The 27,589-nt window shown below is 40.8% G+C and overlaps 1 protein-coding gene across 1 annotated transcript in view; it reads left to right on the top strand.

The window, feature by feature from the left end:
- LOC124378579 overlaps positions 1–27,589 on the top strand; it is a 161,038-nt gene that overhangs the window by 14,662 nt on the left and 118,787 nt on the right. The window contains 18 exon segments of the mRNA XM_046838309.1: positions 3,833–3,885; positions 8,286–8,295; positions 8,297–8,535; positions 8,620–8,862; positions 8,950–9,037; positions 9,161–9,197; positions 9,806–10,017; positions 10,110–10,132; positions 17,720–17,940; positions 17,984–18,150; positions 18,269–18,323; positions 18,700–19,127; positions 19,206–19,427; positions 19,706–19,794; positions 22,554–22,622; positions 23,446–23,784; positions 24,468–24,716; positions 27,307–27,564. Coding sequence (XP_046694265.1) covers positions 3,833–3,885; positions 8,286–8,295; positions 8,297–8,535; positions 8,620–8,862; positions 8,950–9,037; positions 9,161–9,197; positions 9,806–10,017; positions 10,110–10,132; positions 17,720–17,940; positions 17,984–18,150; positions 18,269–18,323; positions 18,700–19,127; positions 19,206–19,427; positions 19,706–19,794; positions 22,554–22,622; positions 23,446–23,784; positions 24,468–24,716; positions 27,307–27,564 — 3,002 coding nt within the window.

Here is a 27,589-nt window from a genome sequence, read left to right as displayed (position 1 = left end):
GTTATTTATGTATTTACTTAAATGCATGCACAGACACACATACACACACACAAGTACAATCACCTTATTTTGCCCATTAAAGGAATAGTAGGAACAGGAGGGATTACACACGTGCAGAGGATGGACATGGGGTATATCAGTAGGAGAATGCTGAGGATGGAGCCACCAGGAAGGAGGAAAAGAGGAAGACCAAGGATGAGGAATATGGATGTGGTAAGGGACGACATGCAGGTAGTTGGTTTAACAGAGGCACATAAAGACGGACAGAATAGTATGGAGACATATGAAAAAAGAAGAAGAAGATGAAGAAGGATAAGAAGAAGAAGAAACAATTGGAAAATAATAAGGGTGGAAGGGACACTATGGGGACATCTGGTGGGAAATACAGGGGAACACAAGGGAGAAAGTCTCCATAAAAACATAAAATAAAATGTAATAAAGCATGATCAGTGTTTAACACTAGTCAGCGAATCAAATAAAAGCATGTCAGATAAAAATTTAATCTAATTAAAATAACACACAAAAATTTATTTTAAAAGTGACTCCAGTGATTTGTTGTTTTCTATCATTTTTGTAATTATTTGTTTATTTTGTGCAACTACACACTGAGGAATATTGTGTAGTGCTACTGCCTACAATTCTCTTTCCACAAAAACATTTCCTCTAAATGTTAATATCAGGGTCGGGGTTCTAGCAGTCTGTCAATGGGAGGTGTGAATCTAAAAACAGAGACAGACTCGGACAGTTTGGAGAATCCATTCTTTAATTAGAATGTTCAGAAAACACAGCAATAGAAAATAGCATGAAAGATTTCACAACATGAAAAGGAAAAAAATGTCAAGAACGTGAAAAATCCCCTTTAGGAAAAAGCAAAACAAAACAGAAATCAATAAGCAAAGACTTACACAGGACAACAAGGGAAAAAGGTTTAGACACAGAGAAAAACAGACATGAAAAACAGGCACCATAACGTCAACAAAATCACTAAAAACGACTGAAAATCAGAGACAAATGTGAAGCTTCAATATACACGGTAGTGATTAGACACGTGGAAACAATAGGAAAATAATGAGAGACAGAGGGACACAATGGCGACATCTCGTGGGAATACAGGAAACACAAAGGGGAAAAAACTTTCAGGAAGTCAGGACTGATAAGCTTCAGTTCAGTAATAAGCTACAGAAATCTATTCAACTTTAAATAAAACTTCCTTTCACTTGCCTCCTTTGTGTTTTCTTTCCTCTTTTTGCTATGATAATCACTGTGTTCCATCCTGAGGAGCAAAAATCAGCTGTTTCTGTCTTCAGAGGCCCACAGGCTCCTCCCATAATCAGCATTTTAACTTTCAACTTAAAACAAAGACAATACTGAAAACAATGATACAATGAAGTGTAGAAAAACTTAATTATAAACTTATATATGACAATCAAACTAAATCTAAACATTAAACTGATCATTTTTATAAAAGTCATGACTCTATGCTCAACACTTGTGTTTGTTTCTTGAGTGTGTTTAGTGGTTTAGGGTGATGATGACCACGCTGTGTGTTTTACTTCCACAGTTGAAGATGCAGTGGCCTCATTTCAACACCTCTCCATTTCTTCTAACACTTCTGCACTGACACAATAAAAAATAATATACACAATGCAGACACGACATGTTTACTGTAGAAAACAACACTTCCTTAGTTGCAGCAACAAATTCAGAGAAAGAGGAAAAAGGAACAACTCGTCTGAAACAACCTTCTATTCTCACGCTTTTCTTTACTCTGTTTGGTCGTCGTACATGAAGGTCGAGGAACACGGTGAGAAACTATTTATTATATTTGTAGTCATTAAATTCACTCATTAGTTTAATCTCTACTTTTCCTGAACATAAAAAGGGTCAGTGTTGTTTTTTCAGTGTAAATGATTCATTTTACAATCTTTATTCCTTTGTTAACATTTTACTGATCGACTCTCAGTGCTGAGAAAACAGAGTTATAAAATCAACATTCTAATAAATTATAATTATGATATTGTGACTGTGTCTGTTTTATAACAAATTACAAACTCTGAATGTGACTACATGATTAGATATTAACATATTTACAACAAATAAAAATTATAAATAATAAAATATATCCATGAAATCACACTTTAAATGAGGTTATTTAGTGTATATGGTGATTTGGGGATGTTGTTTTATGTAAATGAATGTGTTTGTGCAGGAACAGAGTCATGTAGAGAATCTGTAGGATTGATGACTGTATATAGTTACATCTGTGTGTACACACGTGTGATAAACACCAGTGTTGGAGTGTGTACTGGTGTTTCTTCCACACACAATTACAAATTGTTCTACACACTTTGATAAATGAGAGTTCTGGAGTAAGAAACTTTAACATCTAGCGTTGTAGCTGAGGCTATGGAAGGCCACTGGTGTCATCATTTAGCTCTGTGGTGATGTATTGTGGAAAGCCAATATGGCAAGAGTTCTATAGTAATGTAGTGTGGAAGGCCAATGAGTATATACTAACACTATAAAAATAGAAAGACTATTAGAAAATTGAGATATTTGTGATTATATTTCTGTTTTTCATCCAATAGCTTTGATTGTCTAATGCTTCTGTACATTAATGATAATTCTAAGATGATGGAAATTAGAACATGATGGTAAATTTGTTAACAGTGAATTCATGAACAGCTTTTTATTTGTGGTTTGTGAGTATTGGATTGTTGTGATGTGTTCAAAGTAACGTGGTTAAGAGAAGTGTGATTTAATAAACACAAACTGTGCACTTGATAAAATTTAATTAAATTAAACAAAATAAATAACAAAATAAATAAATTAACCAGCTATTATTGACAGAAGAGTTTACACTTTTTTGTGTAATGGACAGAAAGAGAGAGAGAGAGAGAGAGAGAGAGAGCGCCTTTTTTCTCTCTGTCAGTTATAAAAATAGGTGTAAACGCCTCTGTCCTGAATATTTTACAGATTTGACTGTTACAAAGCTCTGATACTGAAGACTCCTTCCATCTGAAATTAATTCAAGAGTAACTTATATTTTTGTGAAATAAAAAAAAAAACAATGGTTTTAGCAATTTTTTTTCTTTTTCCAGTAATTTTTTAATTTAAAACATTTTTCTTTAGAACCTTTAGTAATGATGTCCCTCAAAATGGTGCTCAATTGTTTCTGATCTTCCTCCTGATGATCTCAGGTGAGTGCTACATTTTCGTCCTTGTCAGAATTCACCCTCTTCCTCCATTTGCAGCAGTGTTTAGTGCACACATAAGCATATTAGCGCCAGTCACCACAAAGTGAATGCAGTCAGAGCATGAGTTTCTTGCATCTGCTATCATGCATCAGTGCACATCTACATAAAAATCAGAGCTACACACACCAGAGACACGAAATATTCAACCAGCTAAATATTATATAGTCATAATCACAATTTACCTTGTAGAAATAACATTTTGATTATTCATGCAAAAATGACAAAAAGTGTAGAAATAGAAATATAATAAATATTTGTATTCTGTACATTATTCAGTGGTAAATGTTTTATTAAAGTGTGAGTCAGTTGTGGCTCGTGCTGATTTTAGATCAGAGACTGAAATTTAATATTAACAAACAATATAATAATAATAATAATAATAATAATAATAATAATAATAATAAACACACCCCTGTGTCTAAATCCTGCACAGTTTCCTTCCAGTAGTAAAGAATAGTTTGTATTTTTCTGCCCCGGAGTTCCAGAGGAGAGAAGAGAAGCTGTAAAATAACTCAGTGTTTTATGGGGCTCAGGATAATGATCTCTAATCACCTCTTTCATGTGTCATGTTTCAGGAGCTCTTGGGAATCAATGGAGTGTGAAATACAGCAAACTACATCTCTGTGCTGTAAAAGGATCTACAGTGGTTATGGAGGCCACTTACACACATCCAACAGATAATAAAGTGACAAACAGGTTTTGGTTTATAAACCCAGTTCCAGGTGTAGAGCCGACTGATCTGAGTAATGAATCAGGTTACTCAGGCAGAGTGGAGTATTTAGGAGATAAACAGAATCACTTCTCCCTCAGACTGAGTGATGTGAAGAAATCAGATGAACACAAGTACTATTTCAGATTCATAACAACTAAAGATAAATATCAGGGTAAATCTGGAATTACACTCAGAGTTACAGGTAAATAAAATCATCTTATTCTCTACATGTGTCACTCAGACCATAATCTCCTTTTAGCTACAGGAGTTTTGTAACAGATGAATTAAAACTCAAACATGTTTTTACTGAATTACTGTTTTCATGAAACACCACAAAACTCTGATTCACTCAAATTACAAACACAGACACACATTTACTTGCGGATCTGATAAATGTTCTGCTTGTAGTTCAGATGATTTACAGAAGATTGTCTGCTCAATGTTCTAATTAGCGGAAAAAAAAATTGTAAACATTGAAATAAAACAAATAAATAAAAGTAATAAATAAACAGTAAAGCGACGGGCAGAACACAGACACCAGACTCGGGGATTTACTCGTGTGTTTATTTGGGGGAGAGACGCTCTGGTGGTACTCCATATATTTGGCTGTGATTCCTGAGACGGCTCTGTCACAGTCTCCTTCGGCGAGGGTCTGGCAGGAATCCTCTCAGCTGCTGCCGTCTTTGTTTAGAGTGAGAGAATAAGGGAGAGAACCAGCAGTAATTGGGGCCAAAAGTTCTCCATCTCACTGTCTTTTCAGGGTCCCTTTATACGTCCCCCAGCTCGAGAACAGTGAGGATCCACTACTTTCATCAGATATAATAAAATAGATCTGGTTTAATTCATGGTAAATGTAAGAAAACTTTAGAATTAATAATTTATATTGAGATTTATTTACATGATTTTGTTGTAATTTATTTCTGGTTCATAATAATTTAATTATCATTACATAGAAAGCAAAAAAAAAAAAAAACACAAAGCAGACAGTTTACCACTGTTCACACACACACACACACACACACACACACACACACACACACACACACACACACACACACACACACACACACACACACACACACACACAGGTGGGGTGATTGAGGTAAATGAGCAGGTGATTATTCACTGATGCAGATTTAATGTTTCTCTCATTGTATAAGATCTTCAGCTGATCGCTCCTGCAGAAGTGACAGAGGGAGAATCAGTCAATCTGACCTGTAAAACCACCTGCAGTCTGACTGATCCAACATTCATCTGGTACAAAAACACACGATTTAACCACAAACACCTTCAAGAGCAACGAACTCCACCTGCAGAGGGTCAGCAGTGAGGATGCAGGCAGTTATAACTGTGCTGTAAGAGGATCTGAACATCTCCCATCTCCTGCTCAATACCTCAGTGTCAGATGTGAGTTTTATTTACTTTATTATTACTTATAACTCAGTATTTAATAAAGTAAAACAATACAAAATAAAAATAATGAAATGGAGCTTAAAGCAAACTGGAATCTTAATGTTCATTCTCGTGATTTCACTTTTCATGAACTAAAACATACACGTACTGGTGTGGGATCCTTATCACTCACTTCTCCTGACTCCACCCTCCATTTACACTCTGTTACCACACGTACTTTCTTCCTAAACACACCGTGTTCTGCATACAGATTCATATTGATGCTGTCAGGGTGTGAGTAAAACGGGAGGCGGAAGCCGGAGTACAGCTCGCTCAGGTTTTATTGACAAAAGTGAGGGAGAGATATATGTAACCCTTGGTTAAAAGGTATTAAAAATAAATAAGGAACCGACTACGCCACCTGGGTTATTTATTCACCCAGGAAAATAGATTGAACCCAAAAGAATAATTAAACCAAAAAAAGTTACAAAAGTATGAAGGACCCTGCTGGTTCGGAAGGGATTAAAGACAGATGTGACTTTACAAAAATAGTGCAAATTTATTAAACAAAAGAATGCTTAAAAATATTTTAAAATACCATTTACAGCTTAACAGTTATTTACCCACAATCGGAGAGACTAGATTACATCCTCTTTAACAGAAGGGACAGAGCACACAACAAATCAGTGCATAATTCTCAAAAAACAAGAATAGACCAAAAATAAACCCAAAACACACAAACAAACTTCCCTTCTGTTTAAGTCTCAAAAATCACCGCTCATCAGATAGTTACATGTGGAAATAGTTATGTAAATGGTACTTACACTTATACACACTTTAAAGAGAAAAACAATTAACTCCCGATTAATATTTAAAAAGCGTCCAAGCGGCTCACGGAGCAAAAATACCAAGTCTGTTAATGTAATACATCTGCACAGGAGATAAATATCCAAGTCCTTACTCAAACATAGCACAGAACCGCTGCGCAGAATAATCTTTTAAAACACTCAGTAATACAGCGGTTTACAACCGCGACGTCCGCTTGGTCCAACCTGTAACCCAACAAGCTAATTCAGGTTTATTAAACGGTGTGTAAAAGCATATACAAAACATAAACAAAACAGCAGCTAGCGCTCTTTGGCCGTACCTAAAAAAAACAAAAACAAAAAACATTTCAAACAGTTTCCCCCTTCCCCAAAATAACCCACAATAAAGTTATTACCTCACAAACGGGGTTAAACTATTATCACTTTATGCTACCTGCGTTCATGCACCCCTCCCTACAAACACATTCAGACCATGATTAGCAACTAATAAAATAAAACAAGCGACTCACCAGGGGAAAGCACCAGGAAAGTAGAAGAATAAATACCTTTTCTAGCCACCCAGCCTACAGATAAGAAAGAAATCAAAGTGTCCCACTCAACTGTGCTTTTTATAAAGCCACAAACACGCCGACATAATTACGTAGCACAGGTGTGCTCAAAGCGCAACTCCACAGCAGGGGGCGTGTCTTCAGATTTAAAATGCACCCTTTATTTATGCATGTCTATTTGTCTTCATTTTAAAGACATTCAACAGGTCACATATACACAAACACTCACACACGCGTGCACAAACACACACGCACTCACACAAGTCCTGATCCGGGATGCGTGGGGAGAAGAAGCGCAGCCGGTACCGTATAGTGGAGTCCGAACGGAATGGAAAACCAAGAATAAAACAAAGCACCCATTCACACAGTACGTAGCGTCTAACACATTCAATAATGAACGGGGAGTGAATGTGAGGGATGGGTTTATGTAGGAGCGGGGTGGAGTGATGATGAGCTTCAGGTGTGCATAGTTAGGCCTGGAGCTTCAGAGAGAGTGGCGGCATGAGTGACAACGAGCTCCAGGTGTGCGTGGTTATGCCTGGAGAGCCACCAAAGGGGGTGTGGCAGGTGGATCCCTGACAGATGCACAGCTGAAATTTTATCTATTAAACAAAACACTATGGAGTGACTGAACATCTTCACCTGAACCCTTGATGGAACTTTACATTTAGTAATTACAGTAACTTTGAGTGTGTGATTAATGATTTTGTAAAAACAAGTTCAGTGAGAAGGTAAATGTATTTTGTGCTGCTTGATGGTGTAGACTTGAAGATGCCACATAAATTTCTGACCAACAGTCCAGAAGTTCACATGGAAGGGACGTTCTAAAACGCCTAACGTGAAAAAGCTTAACATGGCTTAATGTGATAATACAGAGATTTTAAAAGACTAAACTCAGTAAACACATTAATAATAAATCATATTGTGTACAAACAGTTTAGTTGAGTTTTAGTCTTTTAAAAATGCTCTTATCTCATTAAACCACGTTAAGATTTTTCTTTAATAGTCTGTAGTAGAAAAACGATTAACGTGTAATTAAATGTTTTATATTCATATTATTATTATTATTATTATAATAATATTCGTATTCTGGACTCTTGTGCTTGTCTGTACATAGTCTGCTTTTTTATTAATGTGTTTACTGAGTTTGGTCTTTAAAATGCTGTCTTATTGCATTGTCCTGTTGAGTGTTTTAAAAACGTCCCCACATGAAAGGAAGCACATGTTACACTTTGCCTACAAAAATGTATAATGGGATTGAAATTTTACACCTGTGTGATTTTCTGTCTTGGTTAGTTGTGGATTTTTAGTTTTGTTTTATGCATTTCGGAAACATTGATATGATAAAAAAAAACTTTAGACTGAATCCCATTTTTTAGTTTTAGAGACAAGATGTGAATTATTTATCCTAATAAAAAAGATCCTCAAAATAATTTTGAAGTTGATGAGTGGTTTGTGCTAAAATGGTTAAATGCCTTGATGAAAGATAACAAAAACATTAATTATGACACTGAACTGCTTTCTTCACTCTTATCATGGAACTCTTTAGATCCTCCAAAGAATCTCTATCAGTCTCTCTGGTGAGATTGTGGAGGGCAGTTCAGTGACTCTGACCTGCAGCAGTGATGCAAACCCACCTGTGGAGACCTACACCTGGTTTAAGGGGATAACTTCAGTGGGGAAAGGAAAGAACTTCACCATCTCTAAGATCAGTTCTGAAGACAGTGGAGAGTACAAGTGCATGTGCAGTAATGAAGTCGGGCATCAGAACTCCACCAGTGTAACTCTGAATGTTCTGTGTAAGTTAAAGCTGAATATTTTCTTACTAGCAATACAAGATAAAACTATTATAATTGTATTTCTTACTTATTAACCGATTTTAGATCCTCCAAAGAACGTGTCCATCAGTCCCTCTGGTGAGATTGTGGAGGGAAGTTCAGTAACTCTGACCTGCAGCAGTGACAGTAACCCACCTGTGGAGACCTACACCTGGTTTAAGGAGAATGGATCATCACGTGTAGGATCAGGACAGAGTTACAGAGCTCTACAGAGTGGACTGTACTACTGTGAGGTTCAGAATAAACTCGGCTCTGAGAGATCAGCTGCAGTGTCCATCACTATAACCAGTAAGAGAGATGATATAAATCTATAAATCAGAATTACACTGTATAATATTTAACACTGATTCATTATAACATTATATTTCCACACAGTAGATCAGAGTGTAGGTGTGTATGCAGGTGTTGGGGGTGTTGGGGTTGTGTGTGTTTGTGTCATTGGTGTCATCATCTTGTGTAAAAGGTGAGAAAATACAGGATCATTTATCATTTATCAAATAATTAAAACTACAGTTATAAAAATGTGAACAGATTTTGTTCAATGCTGATATTTTGTTCAATATTGTTTTTTGTTTTTGTTTATCAGCAGGAAAAATAAAAGAATTGACCAAAGTGTGAAAGAGGTAAAAAAGTGTACAGATAATTGTTGACTTGTGTTTGTATGTCATGTGCTGCTTTCACAGTAAAATATTAAACAACAGCATAATGTAATAAGGCAGAGGAACTGTTACCTTCTTGTAGTTGAAGATTATATTCCAATAACAGCACATTTCCAAGAGTTTTATTTCTCTTTCACCAATAAGTTTTATTAAACATCATTTTTGTCCATTTGCAGTTACATACATGTTGTGGAAAGTCATTAAAAATCAATCACTTTTTTATCTCTTGAAATTCGTAGGACAAAATTCAGCATTGACATTAGAACAAGTAAAAGATCTGCTGTTATTAAAAATAAATAAACACCTTCTGACCAATCACAATCCAGAATTTAACAGTGCTGTGATATAAAGTTAGATGTTTGCCACCTCTCTGTCTCTCGTACTCATACTGTCTATATTGTGTCACATTGTCTGTTTTGTCTTGTAAAGTCCAAGCTGAATGTATAGTGTTATTTATGTCTGTAATATGTGAGTCACTAACAGCTGGAACCAAATTCCTTGTGTGTGTCAACAAACTTGGCCAATAAACCTGATTCTGATTCTGATCTGTGATCTCATGCTCTCCTCCTCAGGATTTTTATGAAAATGTAGCTGTGAATAGAGTCAACGCTGCATCTGGTTCAGCCTCGGCCAAACAGGATGAAGTCCTGTATGCTAAAGTTGTACGCCAGCGTGCTGTTGATCTCGGGGATGCTGGAAGTTCTGCTGCAATCACTTCTGCCTCTGGGGAGGACGAGGTTCAGTACGCTAGTGTTAAATTTACACGCACTGGTGCTGATGACAGGTGAGAAGAGCTGCTCTGTTTCCTTCAATCTAACAGATCTGGAAAAGATCTTCTGCTGGATCTTAGTGTGATCATTTACTCTCTTTCTGTAGGTCTTCCAATGCTGAGGATCTCAGTGTGATCTACAGCAACATGAAATGAACAGAATTTACCTGTTTATCCAACATCAGCATCACCAACTTCCACCTGGTTTTAGTTTAAAGCTTCTAGAAACTTCAGTGACTCATTTATAAATGCAGCTCATAACAGAACAGTGGCACTTCATCATCTACTGGTCAGCGTGTTGCATTATGGGCTGTAGGACTTCAGATTTTACCTCAGCGAACAATCAGTTTGTTTCTGATGTTGTTTGTTGTTTCTGAAGTTTGTGTGTCACAAAATCAGCCTGAGAATTATTACACTATAAATCCAGTTTTAGATCTTCTGATGTCTTCTGGACCCTCGCTGTGTAAAAACCAACAGATTTTAATTAATGTAATGTAAAAAAGTGAATAAGAGGATATTGTATAAGTGTAAATATTACCAGGATTCAACTGTAAGCTGTCAGTCAGAGATATTTAGATAGAGATAACAATCTCCGCCCACTAACTCAGAACCCAGTTGAAAGACCAATCAAATTTAGGATTGGATTTTTAAACCAATTAGCTTTGTTCAAAATAAAAACAAACTTGTTTCCTAAAATTCCTTCTTCACTAAGGAGTGAAAAATCAGCCAACAGTCCAGAATAATATCAGTTACCTGAAATATGCTTTAGAATAATTGCTTTTGCTCATTTGTATGACACAATTTATATATAATATTTAATCACAAGCTTAAATATATTTACATTTCAATATTACATTTGCTACTTTTTTTCTTATTTTTGTTTGTAGTGTTTATCATGTGAACTCTGGAGTGTTAATTTGCAGTGTGTATTTAAATTCGTTCATTTAAATGTATGTATTTATATATTTCTTTATTCTTTTTACTTCAGTATCTGGGTGAATGTTGGTGTGTTTAGATCCTATAACTGGTGTGTTTCTCTCCATGACCACCTTCTCACGTGACTCATTCACCCTGAAGGAAGAGCTGTCAAGATTTTTTTAAAGGCAAAATGCTTTTTTTTTTTTTTTTTTTAATATTAAATAAAGAATAAATAAAAGTCTAAAATTGTGCACTTTCTTTTATTTGTCACACCATCCTTACTACACATCAGCCATAATTCAGCCGCTCAAGAATCAGAAATATAACCACATTTCCAAAAAAGTAAAATAAATAAATAAATAAATAAAACCAGAATGCAATGATTGAAATATTCAAAGTCATATTTTATTTACAATAGAACATAGAAAAGTGTTAATAAAATTAAACAGACAGAGAAACATTTTGAAACTAATTAAATTAATTGACAATAGGTCAGTGAGATGATTGGATATTAATAATGTATGTTAAGTGTAGGGTTTGGGGATTAACATCTGGTGTTTTTGTTATGTTTGCTGGAAGAAAAAGGACATAAGCAACAACATCTCCAGGTTACGTATGTAACCCTGGTTCCCTGAGGGAACGCTTCCACGTTGTCCACTCTCTGAATCATGTGTGTAATCCATCCAATGGAAAGCACCGTTTCACCAGCGGGGTGACACCGTGTTCCTGATGTTCCCAAAGCGTTGTTGACGCAGCTCGCGTTCCTGAAAAGGAACCAGTTATAGTTTTTCTTTCCATTTACTTTCCCGTCCATAATACAAATATGTACAATAGTTAGAAACAGGACTCTGTACAAAAAAGTAGGAAGAGACGAAGAAACAAACAGCCAGGATCCATAAACTAGAAACAGTTAAGTGGTGAATTGTATATGTACATCCTAACCTGTCCACTAATACAGCAGGTGCCACTTGCCTGCCATTTTTTTCAGGAATTACACTATAGAAAGGGGTTTTTAATCACAGCATGAACTTTCCACATTCCACATTTCCACTTTCCTGCTTAAACCTAGAAGCCCCAACTATTTGCTGACATCTGCTTCCATGAGTGGTCCGGCAAATTCTCCAACTGCACCAATAACTGGATCCTGCACCTGCAGATGAGGAAAGCCAAGACAAAAAGGAGACAGAGAGCAAAAAAGAGAAGCAAAAATGTTTGTGTCTGTTGGACACATAACACTTCTGTGTACAAAATGGCACCAGGATGGACTATAGGATGAAGAAGCAGCATAATGCTGTAGTTGATTCTTGAAAACTTTAGAATTTAAAAGTTATTTTTTGTTAATGCCTGCATGGAAACCTTTTTCCAAAATCAGAAATATTCAGTGTGAATCTGACCTGCAGTTAAATTTCATTTATAAAGTAATAAATAAAAATAAAAAACAGATTTCTGTTGTAGCAATGCAGCAAAAAAGAGGAAATATAAATAATACATGTTGCTTATGCAGAACAGAATAAGCGATACGTCTTCCTATCACACTGCTCGCTCTGCATGGCTTCAGACAAGAGGATCAAATCAGCACAGTACGAATCTACTTATAAGGTTTTATTTTTTTAACTAATTTTACATATTAGAATAGTGGACAGTATATTGTATTGTATATATATTGTACTGCCATATGTTTGCAGACATCTGGTCATAAGTATGGTATGTGTTTTTTTAGCATTACATTCCACATTTGCTGTTCTAATTCTCTCCACTCTTCTGGAAAAATGTTCCACTAGATTTAGAAGTGTTCTTGTGCAGATTTGTGGAGATAGATTTAGCTGTGAGAGTGGTAGTAATGTTAGGTACTGATGTAGGTGAGATAAGGAGGCCTGGGGTGCAGTCAGAATTCACACTAATTTATCTTAAATAGGGTTGAAGTTCAGAGCTTTAAAGCAGGAAATCTTCCACTTCAACCCATGTACAGTAAAGCATATGCTAACCAGCTTTTGGGACTCCCAGCTGAAATGCCCTGCTTAAATTTAAATGTTAACAGTTCCTGATAGGAATGTGCTACATACACAATTTAGATATCTCTGGAAAGAAGACACTTTGAGCTTTCCATCAATCAAAGTTGATATTGCACAAGATATTAAGCTATTGATGAAGAATTACCTTTAATATAAATTTCCTGCATTAAACATTTTTTTCTTCATATTTCAATACATGAAACTAAATATTGAAAAAAGCTATTGTTTTACAGTCATGTAAAACTTTTCAAGCGTTTCTCTCATAAAAACAAATGGGCAATAAAACATTTAGTTTCCATGATGCTACTGGATGGAAATAAAAGGTTCAAAATGATAGGTGATGCAGAGCAGAACGTCACGGCACCTGCATATAGAGTGGATGCTGAAGCCAGAAATTCCGCCTCTTTTACTGTTTTTTTGTGGGTGGTCCCATTTGTTTTGTAACACTATATTCTACCATCCATATTTGTTTTCCTTACCATCAAGATGGTGTTTTTTTATGCGAACATTATTCCAAAACATATATAAACAATACACCAATTGAAGTACTGTGGAAAAACAAACAAATAACCATCTAAATGACAACAGTACTGTTTGGTTGGAGCAAAAATGCTTAACAGCATGTTGTTCAATAGACCATTATTTTTCTGAATAAACTGGGATTAGCAGTAAATGCATTTATGACTCATTATTACAATCATTGTTTAAGTACTGCATTTTTATGCATGTTGTTTGTGTGTACTGCTTACACAAATTCAGCAAATACATTTTCCATTGAAAAACAGTGATCTGAAATCGCTGCTTGAGGCTTAGAGCTTTAGAATGATGTCATGGTTACGCTTCTCCCTTTTTATTTAATCTATTGCTAAACATTAACACCTGAGAACACTGGGGTATTGGTTGCGCTGGCGCAAACTAAGGAATAAATATTTTAAATATGCAGATCTGTGAAAAAAAAAAGAAGAAAATTAAAAATAAATATGTATACTTTTTTTTTTTTATTTAACAACCCAAAGCTTTGCATAAAGTGCATTCAGAAAGTTTTTTAGACCCCCTTTAATTTTTTCAACTGTTTGCCTGGTGACTGGTATCATAGTGCCATAAAACCAATATTTACCTTTAAATGCTTTCAAATAAAAACTTTCTTTCAGCTTCTCCCGTTAGGGGTCGCCACAGCGGATCCTCCGCACGTGTTTGATTTGGCGCATGTTTTACACTGGATGCCCTTCCTAACGCAACCTTCCCCAATTTATCCGGGCTTGGGACCGGCACTGAGAGTGGCTGGGGATGGTTCCCTGACCAGGAATTGAACCCGGGTCGCAGCAGTGAGAGCGCTGCATCTTAACCACTAGACCAAATATTTACAAATGCTGTAGAAAAATGCAGCATCTAGGAATTACTCAAAGCTTTTTATTGCAGTGTGTGATAGTGACACCTGCTGGCCACATTCATGATGTGCATCTTTGTACTGCGTCCTGCTGCAGGCTACTGTGGCTCTTTTTGAGGTGGAAACAGTGTGGAAATATCATACTGAAGTAAAACTACTGATACTTCCTAAAATATTCTACTCTGAGTAGAGTACACACACATGGACAGATATTACACTCAGCACAAAATGGATGTGCTCACAGTGATTCAGTGGTTAAGTGTTTGGTCAATCTAAGTTTATGCCTGGTCTTGATAATTTTTGGGAAGAACAGTCTGACAGATGAGTCTGCTTGGCTTTTTCTTTTACAATGTGACAGTTACTGACCAGAGCAGTCCAGGGTGAAACCGGCAAAAGGAGCAAAGAAGGTGATACAAACCCCAGTCCAAAAAAAAAAAAAACATTCAGAAACAGGCAAACAGAGCAATGAGGATTGGCAAACTTGTAATCCAAAAAAAAATAAAAATCCAAAAGCAGCCACTACAAAGTAGACCAAAAGAATTGTGGGACGGTCTATGGAACAGAAGATTCTCCAGAAGAGCAGATTCCAAGATGTTGCCAAACCTGGAAGCGTATGTAGGACCTTTAAGCGACCTCGGAAGCACCAACCACAAAAGTGCAACTCCTGAAGAATGCGCCATTGGCTGACACTATGAGGAAAAGAAGACTTTTAATGAAGAGAAAACATCTCCAGTAGACCTGCAGCATAAGTCCTACTTGATGACTTCCCCTGCTGTGCTCCCTCTAGTGGTTGTTGTGACACTCCATCATGAACAGCTCCAGATCACTGTGGTAATTCATTAATAAATTGTTCTTTACAGTACATTCAGTATTTTGATGTTTTCATTTATTGTATTTTTTTTACATTTGCATTCATTAGTATAAAAATATTTATTAAATTTTAAAGGCAAGTAAGTAAAAAAACACAGAAATAGTCAAGACATCCCCTCCTTCTCACTCCAGCCTGTTAATGTGACTACAGGGCAATTCACCACTGACACTTCCTGTTCTATACAAATGTTACCAAGTACATTAACATATTAAATTTTATTGTAAAAAAAAAAGTAAATCTCTTTAAATAAAGTTTAAAGATTGTGTGCTGCATGTGTTTGGTGGTTTGGGTTGATGAAGACCGTCTCTAGGTTACGACCGTAACCCTAGTTCCCCGAGGGAACGAGACGCTGCGTCGAAACGCTATGGGAACACCCCTGCGTGACCGCGCTCTGAACCACGTGTGTAATCTGACCAATAGGCGTTTGGAACATGACGTCATCAGCGGGCGACGTCGCGTAAACAGGAAGCTACAAATGGCTGCGAGATGGACCAGACGCTAGCTCCTGCGAGAGAAGGTAAGCGCCGCGGGATGCAGGAAGTGTGGCACGGAGGCGCGGCGTCTCGTTCCTCGGGGAACTAGGGTTACGGTCGTAACCTAGAGACGTTCCCCTTCAGGAACTCGAGCTGCGTCGAAACGCTATGGGAACGAGTGTCCAATCACGCCACACTGACCAGACCCTGCCTAGAGTGAGGGCCTCGGCACCAGCACGCAAAACAGAGGAGCCGGGGTGGCTCTGAGGTCAAGGTCGAGAACCTGACGAAGGTCAGCGGGGTGGACCAACCCGCCGCGTCACAGATGTCCTGGAGTGGGACCCCAGCGGACCAGGCCGTAGAGGCCGCCACACTCCGGGTGGAGTGAGCTCGAACCCCAAGCGGTGCGGGGAGGCCAGAGGACTCGTGAGCCGACACAATCGCATCCACAACCCATCTGCTCAATGTCTGCTTATTGGCCGGAAACCTTTCTTATTAGGGCCATAGCAGACAAGCAGCTGTTCGACTTCCTCCAAGGACTCGTCCTGCGGAGGTAAGTATCCAGTGCTCGCACTGGTCGGGGGCAGTAAACGGAGGAGGGCAGAATGCCTGCAACACAACAGGGCGTGAGGGAGCCGTAGGCACCTTAGGCACGTACCCAGGTTTCGGGTAGAGAAACACCTTGGCCATGCCAGGGGCAAACTCCAGGCGAGACGGGGCCATGGACAGAGCCTGCAGATCCCCAATCCTCTTCAGGAGGAAATCGCCAACAGAAAGGTGGTCTTAACCGACAGAAACCTAAGGGCCACATCGCCAACGGCTCGAAGGGGGGCTCAGAAAGAGCCGCCAGCACAACAGCCAGATCCCAGACAGGCACTCTGGGTCGCGTCCCGGGCCGCAGCCTCCGGGTGCCACGGAGGAAACGTGTTACCAGTGGGTGTCTACCCAGCGACTGCCCGCAGGCGGGAGCTATATGCCGCGATGGCCGACACGTAAACCTTCAGGGTCGAGGGGGTTAACCCTGCTGAAAACTGTTCCTGTAGGAACCCCAGAACGGACCCAACCGGGCAGTTAACAGGATCCAGGCCACGATGCTCGCACCAAGACGTGAACAGTCGCCAGCGTGTGGCGTACGACCTCCTCGTGAGGGAGCTCTGGAGTGGAGAAGGGTCTCTACCCCGGTGGAGAGACCGGCTGCCACGAACCGCGCCTTCAGGGGCCACAGCCACAGCCTCCACAACTCTGGGCGGGGGTGAACCAGGGTCCCGCCCGCCTGAGAGAGAAGATCCCTCCTGGGTGGAATCTCCCACGGCTTGCTCGGCCATCGAGGCGCCACCAGGAGGAGACGGACTCCCTCCCGGCGAACCCTCTCCAGAACTCCTGGAAGCAGAGCGATCGGGGAAGGCGACAGACGTAGCCTCGGCCACGACTGCACCATGGCATCCAGCCCTAACGGGCTGGGTGAGAGAGAGAACCAGAGGGACAGTGCGAGGTCTCCTGGGTCGCAAAGATCCACTTGGGCTCTGTAGAACCTCCGCCATACCAGCTCCACCACCTCGGGTGGAGACGCCATTCCCAGGCCTCGGCCCCTGCCTCGACAGGGCGTCTGCTCTGACATTCAACCGACCCGGGATGTAAATGGCTCTCAGGGACAGGAACCTGTCCTGAGACCACAAGAGGACCGCCTGCTAGCTTGTACAAGGGGCGAGATCGGAGACCCCCCTGGTGGTTGATGTAGGAGACTACCGCTGTGTTGTCCGTACGGACCAACACATGGCGATCTCTCAGGTCCGGGAGAAAGTGTTTTAACCCCAAAAACACCGCCATCATCTCCAGGCAATTTATGTGCCACGAGAGACGTGGGCCGCTCCACAAACCCTGGGCGGAGTGGCCACCCATGACCGCTCCCACCCGTGAGGCGTCCGTCGTGGCGTCACGCGACGACACGGAACCCCCAACACTGGGCCACGGGACAGGAATGTCCGGTCTTTCCAGACATCCAAGGCTCGCAGGGCACGCCGCGAGGCCTTGATAGTGCGATGCGGGTCTCCCTGAGGAGAACCCCTGCCCGAGCCACCACTGGAGGGCCTCATGTGCAGGAGCCCGAGCGGAACTATGCTGGATGCTGCCGCCATGAGCCCTAGCAGCCTCTGGAACTGCCGTACAGTGAGTGGCTGGCCTTCCCGCACCCTCCTGACGGCCGTAAGGATGACCTCGACCCGAGCAGGCGACAACTGTGCCTGCATCCCGGCCGCGTCCCATACCACGCCCAAAAAGGTGGTCCTCTGTGCAGGAGAAAGCACGCTTTTCTGGCGTTTAGCCGAAACCCAAGCACCTTCATGCAGGAGAGGACGACATCTCGATGCCGAATCGCCTGGTGCTCCGAGGGAGCCATGATCAACCAATCGTCGATGTAATTCACAATGCGGATGCCCTGAAGCCGCAGCGGGGCCAGTGCAGCATCGACGCACAACGTGAAGGTGCGGGGTGAGAGTGCCAGACCGAACGGGAGGACCCGATATTGGTATGCTACGCCCCCGAAAGCAAACCTCAGGAACCTCCTGTGTGCAGGAAGGACGGAGATGTGAAAGTACGCGTCCTTCAGATCTACAGTGACGAACCAGTCCCCGGACCTGATAAGCGTCACGACCCCCTTGAGGGTGAGCATCCTGAACCTGAGTCTCCTGAGAGAGCGGTTCAAGGAGCGAAGATCCAGAATGGGACGCAACCCCCCATCCTTCTTGAACAACGGGCACGGGCTGTAGAAGCCTGACCTCGAACCGAGGGGGGAACCACCTCGATGGCCCCTTTCCCCAGGAGCGTGCGCACTTCCTGTTCCAGGACCAGAGCCTGCTCGGGACCCACCAGGGTGGGACACACCCCGTTGAAACGGGGAGGAGAGGACGCGAACTGCAGTGCGTAACCCCCTTCAATGGTCCGCAGGACCCACCGGGAGACTCCTGGCAGCACCTCCCAAGCTGCCAGAAAGTTCCTCAGGGGAACCAGCCCCTCGGGACTGGCCTCTGACCCACTCAGAGCAGCTGGGGCGGGGCCCTGCAGCTGAAGACACCTCGAAAGAGGCGGCGTGGCCCCCCCATCCGTACCGAGACTTTGGGCAGAAGTGGAGGGAGACACCCGCTGGAGGGCGGCCGCGCTCTGAAGCACATCCTGTGGCAGAGTCCACGGCCCGGCCTCCTGGTGGTGCGGGGGAGGGACGGGCACCGTAGCGTGAGGCGAACTCCGCCCCCTCGACTGAAAACCGTCAGGATTTCCGCTGCAGCCCGTTTGCTGGAGCCGAGGGTGACCTTCAGGTCAGCCCGCTCCTTCTTGGGCCCAGAGCGACGCCTGGGCCCTTTAGGACCCGCCCGCGGAGACCGGGTGGCGACGCCTGTTTCTGTGCTTGCGGTGCCGGAAGGACCAGGCTGGGGCTGCCGCCGACCAGCCCCACGTGACCGGCGAGGGAGGTACTGCTGAAACGCCGCCGACTGCTTCTTAGACTCCTGAAACCTGTTCACGACCGCCGTCACGGCGTCACCAAACAGACCAGGAGGAGCCATCGGTGCGTTCAAGAGCACAGCTCGATCCTTGTCCGGGAGGTCGGACAGGGTGAGCCACAGATGCCGCTCTGTGGCTACCAGGGCCGCCATGGACCGACCAACGGCCCGCGCCGTGTGCCGTGGCCGAAGGGTTAGGTCGGCAGCGCGACGCAACTCCTTAATGTCGGTGGCCCCGGAGCTAAGTCCCTCATCCAAGTCACGCAGCAGGTCAGCCTGGTATGCCTGCAACACACCCATGGTGTGGAGACATCCCGCAGCCTGACCCGCCGCGCGTAAGCCTTCCCCACTAAAGCCGATGTAGCACGTAGCGGTTTAGTAGGGAACACCGGAGCCTTTAGCGGCGATGCCACACTAGGAGAGGTAGCTAGCTGGCGTCTCTTCGACACGCGGCATCGCCCCATAGCCGCACGCCTTAGCCCCAACCACATTCGCATAAATCGAGGAGTGGTGCGGCGAAGCACGCGCTGAGTATGGGGTTTCCCAAGAACTGGACACCTCGGCGTGCAGATCAGGAAAACGGCAGGCCCGGCGCCGAGGCGACACAGGGCGCGAAAACGCTCATCCAGCTTACTGGGTGCGCGCTGTCTCTGCTGCTCCACCGCCAAGCTAGATCCAGCTTAGCAACGGCTCGTGTCACGACCTCGAGGAGCTCCTCGTACAGCACAGGCTGAGAGGGCTCCACGGGCTCGCTAGCATCCATCAGCTCACCCTCCTCGGAGAGAGACATGTAATGCCGCGCTGCTCGTACCGGGAGAAGAAGCAGCCATCGGGCCTGCTTCCCCAATAGAGCCGAAGCTCAATTCAGCCGACGAAGCTGAAGCGGACTCATCCGACTCCAACTCGGCCGCTAATTCGGCCTGCGAGCCCCACGAGCGCCGGCGCCGCTTTGCCTCGGCGAGAGCGGGACCGGAGCCGCGAGGGAGAGAGCTCCGTTCAAAGAGCGCTCTCCGAGCGGGCGTGCGCATAGCCATGCGGCTACAATGAGCAATCGACTCCCTCGAGAGCCGATTGTGCATGCTCCACTCCTAGGCAAACAACGCACCGATCATGCGAATCCTTACCGGTAATAAAACGCGGACACGGATGCACGCACTTACGGAAACCCTGTCTGCCAGCCATCACTCAACCAGAAAAACACAGCGAAACAGCGCTTACCTGAACGAGCAGAAAGCTAGCGTCTGGTCCATCTCGCAGCCATTTGTAGCTTCCTGTTTACGCGACGTCGCCCGCTGATGACGTCACGTTCCAAACGCCTATTGGTCAGATTACACACGTGGTTCAGAGCGCGGTCACGCAGGGGCGTTCCCATAGCGTTTCGACGCAGCTCGAGTTCCTGAAGGGGAACAGGATGTGAGTTTTACTCGCTCAGTTACAGAGACAGTGGGTTCATCTGGACCCTCTCCATTTCTCTTCACACTTGTGGACTGAGATGGTAAAAATAATTAGCAGCAAAACGCATTAATACTGTAGCAGTGCAACACTTCCTCAGTTTGCAGCAGCTAATTCAGCACAAGAGGAAACACAATTGTGCAGAACAAAACGCCTTAACCTCACACCTCTTCAACTCTCACGCTTTTCTTTACTCTCTGTTTGGCCGTCAGGCATGAGGGGTAGAAAATGCATGGTGAGAAACTATTTACTTATTTACTATTTATTTGTTATATTTTTTTTATTAGTTATCAAATATTATCAATTCTCTAATAAGTGGATGTGTCTGTGTGTGGACAGAGCCGTGTGTAGAATATGTGGGGTTGATGACTGTATATATGTATATGTAGATATAACCAGTGTTGCGGTGTGTACTGGATCTTCCACACAGAATTAGTAATTGTTCTATACACTTTAATAAAATAAGTCGTATCTACGGCTGCAAAATTACAGGAATTTTCAAGTCCGGAAACTTCACAAAGTAATAAAAAAATAAAATACAAGCAATTTTATGTTTTGCATTTCTTCCCCCAAATTGTATGAAATTTAACTGAACTATGAGTTAAAAACAGAGATATGTACTGAATCTTGAATTTTGTGTACCGTTACATGCCTACTGTATTGATTAGTGAACTGGTGTATAGGTTGGTCCCAGTTATGGAGGCTCCTCCTACAAGCCTGAGGCCCTATGCAATTGTCTGCTCTGCCTATAAGCTATAGCTTAGTGATATTATTAAGGTAATTATATTTTATCTATAGTATTAAAGTTTAACTAGCAATTGCAAAAATGTGTTTGAACAGTTGCTAACCAGTCAGTACATCAGATCTGCTAAATGCTAGCACTATTTCATTGACAATTTATGAGGCTAGCTAGCTCAAGCTGTGATGCTCTTTCTTCTACCTTCTGCTAGCCAGTTTTCTATCATCATACAGAAGTACAGCACTGATTAAACGTTTGGACTCATCACTATTTTGTGATTAATTTAAATCTCAGTATCTGGTTAAGAAAGGTGTGAATACTAAACTAATGATAATCAGTAAATAAGAAACATGATTCTTAACAATATTCACCTTTTTAAAACAGTGCAGTTAAAATGCTAACAGCAGAAAAGAATAGAAATTAAACCTGCTATAAACAGTCGTTTCCTCAACAGCATCTCTTTTCTTCCTGAAGGTAATTAGACACAAAAGGTGGTAAACACCCCTGTCCTGAAAACCTCAGCTTTTCTCCTGACGATTCCGACACTGGAGACTCCTCTCATACATTTAAAATAAATTAAAGAGTAATATATTGTCATGTTTATATGTAGTGTTGTGTGTTTGACTTCACACTGAAAGCATAAAAAAACAAGAGCAGCTGCAATACAGATAAGAGCATTTATTAGAGAAACAGGCAGATCATCCAAATCATTGAGTGAAATCAAACACAGAATCGTGGCAAATGTCTGGTGATGAGCAAACAGCAATATGAGGCAAAATCTAATACATGAAATGAGAAAATGAAAATAAGATCAAAACCATGAAACCATCAACATGAACTGTGGAAATGAACGAAAAACCTCTCAGAATAACAATATATAAGATGAGCTACTTGGTGAATATGAATAACAAATAAAGGAGTAAATACACATACTGGGAAAGACACATGAACAACAGAACCAATGACTGGACGGGGTGGAGACATGACATGAAAACAAAACACACGTCAAACAAAACTAAACAAAAACACATGAAACTGAAACACAAAAATATAAACATGTAGCCAGCAGAGCTAACGAAAAGCTAAGGGGCAAATCCCTGAGATATTATTTTCTCATCAAAAGAAAGCCATGACTGTTGTTTCTTTTTTTGTTTGTTTTGTTTTTTCTTTTTTGACTTTATTTTTTATTTAATTTTTTTATTTAGAACCAATAGCAATGATGTCTCTAAAATTGAAAATTCCACTTTGTTTGATGTTTCTCCTCGTGATCTCAGGTAAGTCTCACATTCACATCATCACACCGACACACACCAGAGACATGAAATATTTAAACAGAATTATATTTACTAACTTTATGCATCACCACTTTAAATCGTGGATAGATTTCTTTCTATCTTATGTCTTATTGCTATCTTAAATTAAAGCTTTTTTTGTAATTGGGCAAATTGTGGTATCGTGACTTGAAGTGACATCACATGATGGCACTATATTACCCACAGTGCAACTCCCCATGCTGGGGAGAGTCGGTTTATATGTCACATGTCTCCCTTGGTGTATTTTTGTGACCCTGCACGATTCAGATTTCCTATTCATTTTTTATCTGTCAGTAATGTCATTGAATTCCCAGAATTATGAATAGGTCTGGCTATCGAGGGTCATATGGTTGCGACCCACTCCATCCCCCCTTCGAGTGAATATGTCATATGTGAATGTCAGACACTCAAGGGCTGAGCTGTGACACATGAAATTTCTGCCCCGTTCATTTTCTATGAGGAAAAAAATTGTCATGTAAACGAAAACGGATGTGTGGGAATATTTAGAAAAGTAATAGCGCACCTCCCCCGACCAGACCGCATGATTTGAGTTGTCATTTTTTTTACTATTATTAGTTTTGAACTACCACTGGTTATAATAATGTCTTAAATTAATAAACACTGTGTCTAAATCCTGCACAGTTTCCTTCCAGTAGTAAAGAATAGTTTGTATTTTTCTGCCCCGGAGTTCCAGAGGAGAGAAGAGAAGCTGTAAAATAACTCAGTGTTTTATGGGGCTCAGGATAATGATCTCTAATCACCTCTTTCATGTGTCATGTTTCAGGAGCTCTTGGGAATCAATGGAGTGTGAAATACAGCAAACTACATCTCTGTGCTGTAAAAGGATCTACAGTGGTTATGGAGGCCACTTACACACATCCAACAGATGTTACAGTTAATAACAGGTTTTGGTTAATAAACTTAGTTAAGGGTGTAGAACCGACTGATCTGAGTAATGAATCAGGTTACTCAGGCAGAGTGGAGTATTTAGGAGATAAACAGAATCACTTCTCCCTCAGACTGAGTGATGTGAAGAAATCAGATGAAAACATGTACTGCTTTAGAATCATAATAACTGGAGATGGATATCAGGGTCATCCTGGAATTACACTCCGTGTTACAGGTATAAAATATAAAATCATCTTATTTTCTATGTACATTAGTCTCAAAAGTATTTGGACATTATCCACCTTAATTAAAGATATTTCTGTGCCTGGTTCCGTTCACAGCTCCTTATTTAAACGTCTTTACTCTGTTCCCAGACTCATTTATGGAGGATGTGTGTAGATAATTACCTCCAATTTCATACAGTGTCTCCAAATCAGAGTAACACATGATGTAGTTCATCATATTAACTGCAGATTGTTTGTGAGAACTGGGTTTAAGTTTAATCTGTTTTTCTAATGTATCTTTTATATATTTATTATATTTTGTTATGTTTGTGGTATCAATTGTTAAATTGTAAATACTTGACATTTGTTTTTAAATGCAGGTAAATTCATTAGATTTGTACCAGATTAATGAAAATCTTTAACATGTTCTTACTAAAAAAGTTTCCAGAGGTTTGGATCTAATTAATAAGAACTTCTGAAGCGTTCACACTGTTTAATACCAGTGATTTGATGTTAAAGTGTTTGTGCTGATTAGTGAGGGGCTCTTCAAAACTCTCACAGTTTAAACATTTTATAAAGACCGAAAAGAACATCATTAAATAAAAAACACTTCGAAAAAGGAAAGTTTTATAACTAAAAATGTTTCTGGCTTCAGAAAAAAAAACTTTCCTAATTAATCTTTCTATTGTATAAGATCTTCAGGTGATCGCTCCTGCAGAAGTGACAGAGGGAGAATCAGTCATTCTGACCTGTAAAACCACCTGCAGTCTGACTGATCCAACATTTATCTGGTACAAAAACACACATGATTTAACCACAAACACCTTCAAGAGCAATGAACTCCACCTGCAGAGGGTCAGCAGTGAGGATGCAGGCAGTTATAACTGTGCTGTAAGAGGATCTGAACATCTCCCATCTCCTGCTCAATACCTCAGTGTCAGATGTGAGTTTTATTGACCTTCTTTTTATACACCATAGAGCTCGGTATGTATAACTCAATAGTTAATAAAAACATAAAAAAGCATTAATGTAATTGAAGAAAAGCAAAAAGCAAAAATAGTAAAATGGGGGCAAACTGATAAATATAAATGAAAGACTAAGTTTTAGTGTAAACAGTGGACATATGTGTGAGACTGGCTGACACAAATAAACAAATAAATAAATAAATAGATAAATTATTAAATTAATAAAACAAAAAAATAGTAAGTGGTTTACTGTGTCTCCCATATCTATTATTATAAAATTGATGATAAAATGGGAGTTTCCTCTGAGAGAGTAACGCTGCCTAAAAGCACTCAGCAACAAATTGAAAAGATGCAGTCAGCTTCTGATGCCTCATTTGCATATTCACAATATGTATGGTGGTCTAGTTGTTAGGATGCGGCGCTCTCACCGCTGCGGCCCGGGTTCTTGACATCTTGACATGAGATGAAAATAAATAATTGCTCAAGCTTTTAATATCCATGTTGATGTAAGTGTAATGGTAACACAATTGCTTTTTTAAGTATTAGCTACTCTTTAATTCTAATACATTCTTCTCTAAAAAAAATATTACTTTTATTTGAGCAGGAAATCAGTTGTTGCTTCATTTGTTTTGTTGCTGTAGCAGTTGTGTTATTTATGTGATAATATTATTGATCTGATCTGTGTGATTGTGTCTTATGTAGGATGTAGGTTTTTTTATTATTTTCAAATATTTGATACAATATAAAATCTAATGTAGTCATAACGTAAAAGTGTTCAAAAACAAGGTTTTATTGATTTATAACAATAAAGATATTTTCAGAATGATTCATTATAATAAAGCCATGAAGTTCCACACAAAAATAATAATCAATAAAAAAAAACAAATGTACTGAAATGATCAAAAACCAGACATTATAACAATTAACAGCTTTTTCAATATCTATTATAATGGAACTCTCTAGATCAGAGACCCTAGGCCAAATCTGGCCCGCGGAGTAATTGTTTTTGGCCCGCAAGATCATATCAAGTGTGTATTAAAACTGCCCACCAGTGTATAGCACATATACCGCTAATACTACAAATCCCAGAATGCTTTGTTAGTGCGCGGGTGCGTCAGTCGAGACCGCTGAAAAACTCTGCGTACTCAGCGCTGAATTTACCCGGTGATTTACCGACTTTGAAGCCTAGAAATGCAGATTTGATCTGCTCAGTAATCCGTTTGTGGTTGACTTGGAAAGCGCACCAACCAACCTCCAAATGGAGCTGATTGAACTCCAGTGTAGAGACACGATTAAGTCAAAGTACGACTCTGTGTGTGCTGCACAGTTTCCATGTTTCCTCTCCGACACACTGCACAACTCCGTGCCCAAGCTGCTCAAATCCTCTCTGTGTTCACCAGCACATATCTGTGTGTGTAACTGTGCTCTTTAATGAAAATGAACAAAACACCACTCAGGAGTCTCACTGATGAACATCTTCACTCAATCCTGAGGATTTCCTCAGCTCAGACTAAACCCAGACATGATGCTTAGCTCAGAGCCTAAACCCAGACATGATGCTCAGCTCAGAGCCTAAACCCAGACGTGATGCTCAGCTCAGAGCCTAAACCCAGACGTGATGCTCAGCTCAGAGCCTAAACCCAGACGTGATGCTCAGCTCAGACCCTAAACCCCAGACATGATGCTCAGCTCAGAGCCTAAACCCAGACATGATGCACTTGTATCTAAGAAGAGGTGCAGGAATCTGACTTCAACCAATCAGAGTAAATCAGAGTTTAGAAACTGAGCTCGAATGAATGTTGTCTTTATGCACTTTTTCTACTCCAAGGCCTGAACTGTTAATGGTTGAATTATTGCTTTTTTTAATTGAAGGAAATTCTTATTATTTTTGATTGTTTTGTTGTTGCCCTGTGAAAAAAGGTTTACATTAAAAAGGAATTAGAAAGTCCAGAGAGAGAGAGAGAGAGAGAGAGAGAGAGAGACATAATAAGAAATGAATAGCACTGATGTGTGTTTTATTTCAAATGTAATTTCTCATGTGTTTATAATATTAAACTTTGGTTGTTCCAGATTCAATGTTTATGCAAAACTAAAGTTTGTTTCCATATGAAAAGGTTAAACATTACACATCTGTAGAGATGGAAAACAGGCACAATTACATTAAATTTTTCAATAAATATTGAGTTTGGCCCATGACTTCGTCCCAGGTTTTCATTTTGGCCCACTGTGAATTTGAGTTTGACACCCCTGTTCTAGATCATCAACAGAAACACCAATAAAAACTGTGAAAACTCCCCCTACAGGACTGGGAGACCAAAATAATTAATACTGAACTCATTTAAACCTGAGTAATAAAATAGTGAAAAATATTAAACACAATGAATTGTTAACCCACACTTAGAGCAAGTTTTTAACATATTTAATTGTTTTTAAACACAAATTATGAATTTGTGAAAATATACAGAATACTCATTTTGACCACAGGTGACAGTTTAACATGTTCACTGTATTACAGAATAACAGAAAAAAATGATTTATTTAAACATGTTCCCTTTCTGTCCACTTTAGATCCTCCAAAGAACATCTCAGTGTCCATCAGTCCCTCTGGTGAGATTGTGGAGGGCAGTTCAGTGACTCTGACCTGCAGCAGTGACGCAAACCCACCTGTGGAGACCTACACCTGGTTGATGGGGACAACATCAGTGGGGAAAGGAAAGACCTTCACCATCTCTAATATCAGCTTTGAAGACAGTGGAGAGTACAAGTGCATGTGCAGTAATGAAATCGGACATCAGAACTCCACCAGTGTAACTCTGAATGTTCTGTGTAAGTTAAAGCTGAACAAGTTCCG

The sequence above is a fragment of the Silurus meridionalis genome, chromosome 24 (assembly GCF_014805685.1).
Source record: "Silurus meridionalis isolate SWU-2019-XX chromosome 24, ASM1480568v1, whole genome shotgun sequence".
NCBI lineage: Eukaryota > Metazoa > Chordata > Actinopteri > Siluriformes > Siluridae > Silurus > Silurus meridionalis.
The sequence above is the reverse complement of the archived record's forward strand: the minus strand, read 5'-3'. Positions and strand labels throughout refer to the sequence as shown.